Consider the following 10,038-nt stretch of genomic DNA (forward strand, 5'->3'; position numbering starts at 1 on the left):
AATGTCCTGCTGCTCTAACTCATCTTAAAAGTGGTTATGTGAGTTACTGTTGCCTTCTTATCAGCTAGAAACAGTCTGCCCATTCTCCTTTATTTTCACCCTGATGCTCACTGGATGTTTTACAGAGAAAAGTATTTCAGAAACTGCTGATGCCAGTAGAAAAGCAGTTTCTCACATACTTTCTCTCAGCCCGACACCAGCAACTGTGCCACGTTCAAAGTTACTTAAATCAACGTTATTCCCCTTTCTAATACTCAATTTGTCTTTACTATTTCTACATGCCTAAATAGACTGAGTTGCTCTCATGCGACTGTCTAATTAGATCATTTGGTTTACATGCAGATGAACAGGTGTACCTGATAAATGTGTTTGACGCAGCTTTCCACATGACAAATACTCACAGAAAATAAACTTGTGAACTTTAAACTTACCCATCTGCGTCTCACACACATCAACTCTAATCAAAGTCTCAACCTACAGCCACACAGTGTACTAGCTGTGCCGTAAGCTGGCTGCAAAACATCTGAAAGTAACGACAGGCCACAGCATCCTCCACCCAAATTGTGCAGAGATTAAAAATTCCCAAAAGAAAGTCATCACAACTTTCTTTACTGGCTATTTACTTAGTAGGTACTCGCACAGAGGGATGAACTCTTAACAGCAAACAAGCTTAAAAAAAAACAGCTGCTGGAGCTTAAGGACCCAATTATTCTCAGCCTCAACTGCTCTGAGGATCTGATAATAACAGAGCATCCAAAAATAAATAAATAAAATGTGTTAAGTTTCATCATCTGCTACAGTACATACAAGAAGTGTAGAAGACATGTGGAAAAAGTCCAAAAAGGTTCATTATAAAGCTGATGGTTTGAATTATATCGCAGGCTATTATCACATGAATAATTGTTGGAATATCTGCAGTAATGAGTGCAGCTGATTAAGTAGTGCATCATTGTATCTGATCTCTGGCAGATATGAAAAGAATAATCTTCAAAGGTACAGTATGAGCTCATTGTGGTGACGGATTCAAATGAATGAAGTTAACTCCTCCATGCGCCGTCTTCCCCCGGTGTATGTTTGGCTCCCAGGTGATACCTTTCTGAGATGAATAAGCTTTCCATCCCATTTTGTTACAGGGGCTGATGGCCTTTGGATGAGCGTATGGCAATCTTTTCTTCTAAAAGCATATATGAATGTTCATGAATAAAGATATTATTTTAATACATATCAGATCAGGGATAACTTATTCATAGTTGAGGTGTGTGATTAGATAATTATTACATCATTTGACACAGAAAAAAAATCATAATTTCTCTCTTGTTCTCTTTCGTTTCACGAAGGGAAACCTCTCCTGCTCGTGCATAATTTAAAAGGCTTGATTTAGAACAAACTGCTGAGTTGCCCTATTTGTGATTCATGAAAGTATGGGGCACTATTTGATTTTGGGTTCAGTACATAGACAGAAAACAAAACCTGCAGGAATCTCGCTGGCGGGAATGAGCTATTCTCAGAGCAATGTCTGCAGGTATCATTATGCTAGTAACAGTTTGGCTTGGTCCTTGACAGCTGGCAACACATTACCAGTGCGTTCTCACAGTCAAAGTGAATTAGTAGCAAACAACACCGAACCACAATTTGCAACATTCAAAATGTGCTTCTAGCAACAAATGGATGAACTAAAATTGATGTTAATGTGTTCATTATTAATGAGTGCATCATTATGCATGTAAATAATTAGCATTAGTCTGGCCAGTTAATGCAAAATGTTTGGGCCGAGTAAATAGTCTTTACTGCTTGGTTTGCACAATCCTAAAAGATCCTAAAAGGACTACACATACACCAACTTCAGCTTATTTCATTGTATGTCAGTGACAGGCCAGCTGTTACATTCCCCATAGCAACTAAAAGGATTGCTTGTCACCATCTTCTCCTGGTCTCGGGAAACAGAGATATAATTGCTTAATCAATAAGAAATTGCTTAAGCCCAAAATAGAAGATGAATGAGAAACACGTCCTTTGTGATTTTTTGTGAAATACCAAACGAGGAAGGTGGAGGGAGGGGGGTCCAATTGGTGATCAACACAAAAACACCTCGAGGCTCTCATTTTTTTCTCCACTATGTTCAACAACAAGCAAGCAGGGGTAATACAAGGCTCCATTTTCAGTAGAGAACACTTCTCTGAAAGAAATAAAAGAAAGATGGATATGAGGTGACAGCTGTGGAGTCAGGTAACATATAACAGCTTGTGCAACTGTTGCCAGCACTGAAATACTATATGTGATATCATTTTTGATATTTTTTTAGCAAATCTTGCCACATTTCAGTAAAACATTGTTGCAATGTCTGTAAGACTTTCAGTCACTGCTCATTTGCATATCTCGTACCTGGCTGGGTTTCTATGGACCAACGCAAGCACAAAGCAAATATAGTTAAACAACTGCTTAAAATTAACTTTAAAAAATGTAAACAACTTCTTATGTGTATCTCTTAAGATTTTTGCATTGATTAACTGCATGTAGTGCAGGCCGAATATATACATTTTTATATTGTCTTGAAATGTTTGTGTGCATGCAAAGACATTGGACTGAAAACTGCTGCTTCACAGCAAATAATAACAAACATGATTTGCTATCGCCACCAAGGTCTTGTCATTACGTGCCCATTGTTGCCTAAGAGTCTGATTCGTTTACAGAATGTTCTCTGCTCAGGGCATCAGAGGAATAGGAATTACATGAAAAGACCTTACAGAGGGCCGCTGCTTTCTGTAGGTGGTATAATGCAATCAATAGACTTTTATTTTAAAGATACCTCTGCTTGTGGGCTGCCTCTTCAAAGTGCCAGACATAAAATTGGTGCAGTCAGGATTAGTGGAGCTTAACATGTTGCTATCTCCCTGGAGATATTTGATAGAACAAAGCCATTCACCGGTTAAATGAGACAATAAAAAATCCTCCAGGATTTCACTTCTTTCAACGCCTCCCAGTAGTCCGAATGTTCCATCTCATCCATGTTTTTGTTATAAAATAATGCATCGCTAATAATAAAATGAGAGGACGTGGCAAAATTAGCTGGGTGCAAACACATAATTAGCCCTTTTAAAGTGGTAGAAACACGCCTGTGTCGCCTTGTTTCATGCCTAAAAATTGCCTTAAAAAAGATTTTAAAGTAAACATATTTTGCTTCCAGTAAACATTATGCAGTAATGAATAATCTCCTGAGTGGCACTGCGTGATTTTACTTAGTTTGTTACTATTTTTGTGACTGTTTAAGATTTGGTTTAGCTTTAGGCAGACAGGCATCTTAGTTAAGCTTAGAAAAAGATAACGATTTGGGACCCTTTACAGCAGCTGCCACATTAGAAGCTTCTCTTCCATTTTCTGGGTTACCACGGTGAGGAATCCAACCCTATTTAATACAGGACTGGTTGCCTGATAAGGAGCAATAATGGAAAAGCAAAGAAAAGATATGTTGATTACATCACATGACACGTAATCTGGGAGAAAATAAGTTGCCTTTGCGAGATAATGAGTTTGCAGTTACAGCCCTTCCTGAAGATGAATGTTTAACCATATGAGGTGGTAGGTAGGCTATAATGTGTACTCTTTATATATTAAATTATTTATCAGTGCAACAAATTTGGACTAGTTCTACCTCATCAAGAAACAAACTTTGTGACATTAGTGTTTATGTACCTATGCAGCAATATGACCTTTTATTCATATGATGGACAAACACATGAGCACTATTAGTTGACCTGTTCATTCATAATAATTGCTGCTTCTATACAGCGACCTTTATTGGCTCCTTTAATAGGTGAGTTATAACCCCTAAAATGACAGTTCCCTGCTGTCTGATTTACGGTGACTGTAAATAGCTTAATGTAAATGTTGACACAAAGTTAATTGCCACAGCTTCACAAATCACCTGCCTCTGTGCACGGTACCAATTAAAATCCGACATGTTACACAGGCAGTGGCAGCTAATGGCATTATGATCTATATTACCAGCTGAGGCTCCTGTAGCATTGCCTGTGGGAGTAAAGTCGACAGTCTAATTTAACAGCTTTCAACTTCCTTCATCTTGAGGTGACTATAAACTACAAATTTACTCTTACTTTTCATCAAGTTCCAGCCACAATATGTCATGCTTTAATTGTCCTTTCAGGATGTTTTACCTTTTTATATGGCATGTTTTTGGGGGCTTTGGTCTTTTTTCCCACATAGGATTATCAAATCTTATTATGGTATCCCGTGGATATGGGATTATAGGGAATCTCAAGTCCGCTTATAATGTATATGCTGCATAGTAGCAGTTTGTAAGAGGAGCATGTACATTGAGAGGTACAACCAAGTGGCTGGGCTATGTTTAGAAATATCTGTGATGCATGGACTAGAGGTTGCCAAGTCCTGATTGGAGACACCACCAAAGGTGGGTGAGAACAATAGGGCTAGGGTCTTCTTCAAGACAGGCAACCACCTGCTGGACGACAGGGACACATACTGATGGTTGATGAAGAGTAGAAGACCAACGTTTTGATAGAGGTGGCAATCACAGAGGACAGCAACATCAGGAAAAAACAGCATGAGAAAATAGGCAAGTACCAGGAGCTGAGAGATGTGAAGTCCAATAGGACTCCAATAAGAATTGAGTGGTTCCAGCAGATTCCTGGCACAACATCGGAGGTCTCTGTCTAGCAAAATATCCATCCATCCTGTTCTCCTTATCCTTTGTCAGGGTTGCTAGGGGGCTGGGCCTATCTCACCTACCATAGGGCCAGAGGTGGGGTACACCCTGGACAGGTTGTCATTCTGTGGCAGTGCTAACACAAAGAGACAGACAACCATTTGCACTCACATTCACACCTGTGGGCAATTTAGAATATACCAGGAGCTGAAAAGAGATAAAGAGATAAAGCACAGTGTGTGAAATATACCATAATTACATAAATTGCTTTATATATTGTGCAGTATAAGTGATACATGTTCAAAATGTCTGTAAAGAAGAGAATAAGAATAACCTGGTTGCACTCTCTCCATAACTAACTCGCATAGGAATTTCAAATGTTGCTCTTAAAGTGGATGGGGGTTTTAATCTAATGAAAATGCTGATGATGAATGACAGACGCGCTTCTCTTTTCCCTGAGGGATGATGAAGGAGCCTAGGTGGGAAGGACTCTCGAGGAGGAGAATGAGGAAGAGTAACCGCTGGCTGTGACAGTGACAGTTGCTCCTCTCCTCCATCCCCTCCTTCAACTTCATCATCAGCACCAGCATCATCATCACCCGCCTCGGCAACAGCAGCTTCAGCTTCATCAGAGGCAGAAGGAGTGTCCGTCGAGAGAGTGGAGAACGAAAAACCCAAGCAGCACGCATCTTTATTTTAAAAAAAAAAAAGACAAAAAAAGAAAAGGTGCTCCACTTGAGACGGAAGATGGAGAAATGGCAGTTGCAGATGAGCGAATGTAAGGACCAAGAAATTCGACAAAATCTTCTTTTATGACAAAAACCCGGATCCGTGCAACAGTAGGAACTATTTAAGGAACAAAAAGGTAAGACGTTCACCGATAACATGTTTTCCTCTCTCTAAGTTGGCGCTATAATGGCTCACATAGGAGCTTGTCAAAATACAGGTATCTAAATATACATTTAACCAGATTTCAACGAGATTGAATGACATGAAAAAAAAATGTGGCATTTAAGATAGTCTACTATCTTAAATAATTATCGGTTTGAAAACACGTTCTTATCAAATTTTTTCGTACATCGGTGGAAAATAAATCGCTTTAATTGGTTTGGCCGGCTAAAAATACGCTGTTAAGTAATGAATGTCCTGTAGGTGTTAGAAAGCATTGTTTTAAGCTTTAGGTTTTTTAATACCGTATATACGTGTGAATTGTGTTAATTATCAGTAATGAAGTTATATTCATCTATATTTCAAAAAGGAGGAGCAAGAGGAGGAGAGACGGAAAATAAGAGTACCTATCTGCCCCCTTGTGGCTTTGATGTGCTGTGTATTGCCCAAATGAAAGCTGCAGTAGCAATAAATTTTAGAGTTAAGAAAAAAAACAAACATCAGAGGCACTACTTTATACTCACAGTATATATAAATATATTTAGGCTTTACACTTTGAAAATTATATTTTATAATGAATATTAATAATCAGCAAGGCTATTGAAGCTAAATCCTTGTGCTGTATAAAACAAAGTAGAAAAGGTTCAAACTCTTCCCCTCCATTTAACCCTTTCACACACACCGACATAGCTACAGGATTTGCTTATTTATGGTGTGCAGTTCCATTCAGCTCATAAGTGGCCCACATTCATATATCATCCCCTGGTGGATCCCTGTTATGTAATTTCATCCCCATCAGACTGCATCAGCCTCACAATGTTTGCTGCTTGGCTTATATGAGCTCACACGGGATATACACAGCCTACATACACAGAGGCAATGTAACACAAGTGTAAATCTAGGAAGGGTAAAAGGTAACGGCGACGAGGTAACGTGAGAGATTTTTGTTGTGTGTCAGCACATGTGTATTTTGGATACATGTGAGTGTGGCGGTTTGGATACTGAGAGATAAATTATGCAAACCTCTAAACTAAGTCCAAATATTTGACGGCACTTTGGTTGCTGTTACACTGTAATGGATTTCACTTCATTTTTCAGATTGCCCCATTTGACGCCCATACAACATGGATATATCTTCATCTTCGCTTCAGTACGGATCAAAAAAGCGGGTCAAGATTCACCCCAACACAGTGACGGTGAAATATGCCACTCACTTCCCTCAGCCTGGAGATGAGGGCTATGACGATGCACCCTCTTTTGAGGACTTTGGCTCCTTTGCTGAAGCCAATGTGGGGAAGAGACTGGTGTCAGATAGCAAAGGTGGCAGGACTTTCTTTGGAACCATGGAAACCCAACCTAAGCAGCCAAGTGTGCAAAGAGACAAGGGCGTTGAGGGGCAGCTGGCCAGCTTTGGCGAGGCGAATGTGTTGGCCTCCAGGGTGACCTGGATGGCCTTGTTTGGGGCAGCAGTTGCTCATGGCTGTGTGGCATTGATTACTCGTTTAGCAGCTGACCGTTCCAAAGTTCCTTCTCTTGAGCTACTATTCATTCGCTCGGTGATCCAAGTGCTTTCCATCCTGGTGGTCTTCTACTACCACGAAGCCCCCTTTGGCCCCAAGGGCTATCGACTGCGTCTCTTCTTTTACGGTGTCTGCAACGTAATCTCAATCACCTGCGCTTACACATCCTTTGCCATAGTACCACCTAGCAATGGCACTATCATGTGGCGTGCCTCCACCACAGTCTTCAGTGCAGTTCTAGCCTTCCTGCTGCTGGATGAGAGGCTGGGCTATACTGATGTAGTCACAGTGGTAGGAAGCGTGTTTGGCTTGTGCCTGGTTATGGTGCCAAATGTAGCAGATGAGGAGAAGTCCAGGCTGGGGTTTTGGAAGGAGGCCTTTGGCTACACAATGACAGTGATGGCCGGCATGACTGCTGCCCTCTCCATGATCGTCTACAGGGCCATTAAGGAGCGGGTCAGCATGTGGACCGCACTCTTTACCTTCGGCTGGACGGGCACAGTTTGGGGCGCCTCCACCATGTTTATCATGCAGGAGCCCATCATTCCTCTGGATGCGGAGACCTGGGGTTATTTAATTGGGATTTGTATCTGCTCCACTGTGGCATTTCTCGGAGTCTACTATGCTCTAAATAAGTTTCATCCAGCCTTAGTGAGCACCGTGCAGCACCTGGAGATTGTGGTTGCCATGTTTCTCCAGCTCATCGTTCTGAGGATGATCCCCTCTGTCTATGACGTCATCGGGGGCCTAGTCATCATGATTAGTGTGTTTACTCTGACTGGAGTCAAGCTGTACAGGGTGAGCAGAGCCATTCGGCAGGATTACCAAGAGATCCTGGACTCACCCATCAAATGAATTTAGATGTCAGTCTAATTGTTTACGATGTTGCTTGGTTGTACAATTCAGAGAATGTCTGGGTCGTCATCTGATGATTTTGTATTGTTGTGTTATCAAATGAGTGCCAGTTGTGTAACTAATAAAAAATGGTGTCTTAATATTTGTGTGGGAAATAATAATAATAAAAAAGGCAGATATAACATGGTGACGACTTTGCCCCAGTAGTATTGCTTTAATGTCTAATCAGTTGTGTGACTGGCCAAAATGTTGGGCGTGAAAATGATCTGTTTGGTTTGTGTGCTTTACCACGCTCCAAGATTTGAAATCAAATTGACCACGTGGGATCTGGTCTTGTGAATGTCAATGTAAAATCAGCAAAGATGTATCTCTGTAAATGTCAGCCCAGAGATGGGTCACGCTACATAAAAGGAATAAAATAAGAACTTTAAAAACAGCCCAACCTTTTATAAAAAACAAAACAAAAACAAAAAAACAACTGGTATTTATTTGTGTGGCTCTTAAGCTGTTGCTTTCCAAGACAGTATAATTTCTTCAAAGAAACAATTACAGATGAGCAAGCGAAGCTACAAAGTAGAATATAATGTCCTTTATGTGATAGGCTGCAGGCTGTGGCATTATGTGAGATTGTTCTTATTAAATCTAAATTCAACATCACAAACAGACTCCAAATTTACTGGAGGTCAAATGTGACTTTGAAAAATAAAAGGTCTTGTCTATAATTCCTTATATTTTGTGCACAAACTGTTGTTTTGTTGTTGCTGCTCCCAATCACGTATGCTCTGGCCCCGGCGCCTAGTTGATATTTAACACTGGCGATTATAACCCTGGATTCTGCTTCTGTTTACTGTCAGATGCATATCAAACTAATGCCCAGAGGCAGGTGCACTATATTGAATTAGAGTTGCCTTTTGACAGCGTGAGACCATTTGCTTTTTCTGTAGTGGGTGATTCAGTGTATCACCAGTGACGTCTCCTTTTCTCTGTTGAGAAAAACCAAGCCCACTTGAGCTCTACGTTTCCCCAAGGCAAAGCAACAGCAATGGAATGAAATAAGAACAAAATGAGGATGCAGAGTGGATGAAAAGAGGGGATGATGCTTGCTCACAGCTGACACAAACGCATGATTCACTGATAGCCCAGCAGGTGGCATTCAGGATCCACTTCATTTAGACTGCTAGAGCTAGGAAATTATTTTACTTCAGAAAGCCAGGAAGCGAATGTTTTGTGTATGCAGTAGAAATGGAAGCGTATTGATGGAGCAAATTGATCTGAGACTGTACACACCTGATGACAATCTATTGAATAATAACCTTATTTGCACACAAATAGATAATAAATGTCATGGGACCAGTAATATACCCTTATTACAGCAACAATATAGGCAGTAAATCAAATCCGCCTGTGTAATGACAGTCTACTACTATTGAATAATACAAAATGACTAAAACAACAAGCTAGATCCATTTGCAGAGAAAATGTGGACAAAATCTTTCTCAAGCTAATAAGAAAGTGACTCAAAACACATTCCAGCATGCCATATTTTATTTTAAACAGTCCAATTTATATTAAAAAGTGAATAGCAGTATTAGGTGGAGTTTATAATCCACTATACATGCAGTATTATAGTCTAGTTTTGGGTGCAGATCACAGAATACATGTAGGGCAGGCCCATCTGTTTGAGCAGGAAACAGATTGCATCCTGCAGCGAGTTGCACAGCCTTCCAAATTACTCTGCAAGTCTCTTCACCACAGACACGTTTAATAGATGTATCATCATTTCACATGTGGAGCCCGAATGGGATTGGATGACGAGTTATTTTATGTAGATTCGTTTTGTGTATCGCACGGTTGGTGATGACTGGGCACTTCTTTGAAATGCTTATTAATGCTGAGAAAACTACCGTTGTCATATACTAAAAACACGTAGGCAGCATTTAACGCAATGCTTGCTGAAGGGCAAGCTTGCACTTTTTATGTATTTTATTTGAGCAAGTACAGTACAGAACATCAATTTCTTACTAGCCTAAATTTTGGGTCTTGTGCTAAAATCCCACTCACTGCGTATCTTTCTTTTAGATACCAAAACATTAA

General features: G+C 40.3%; 1 protein-coding gene across 1 annotated transcript; it reads left to right on the forward strand.

Moving 5' to 3' along the window:
• The first annotated feature begins 5,195 nt into the window (after positions 1 to 5,195).
• On the forward strand, positions 5,196 to 8,131 carry slc35g2b (solute carrier family 35 member G2b). Its single transcript, XM_006795111.2, has 2 exons — positions 5,196 to 5,546; positions 6,668 to 8,131. Exon 2 carries the CDS (start codon positions 6,694 to 6,696, stop codon positions 7,942 to 7,944), a length of 1,251 nt encoding a protein of 416 aa, XP_006795174.1. The 5' UTR covers positions 5,196 to 5,546; positions 6,668 to 6,693; the 3' UTR covers positions 7,945 to 8,131.
• Positions 8,132 to 10,038: the final 1,907 nt, after the last annotated feature.

This window comes from Neolamprologus brichardi, chromosome 9 (assembly GCF_056152115.1).
Source record: "Neolamprologus brichardi isolate AB-2024 chromosome 9, ASM5615211v1, whole genome shotgun sequence".
In the NCBI taxonomy this organism is placed as follows: Eukaryota; Metazoa; Chordata; class Actinopteri; order Cichliformes; family Cichlidae; genus Neolamprologus; species Neolamprologus brichardi.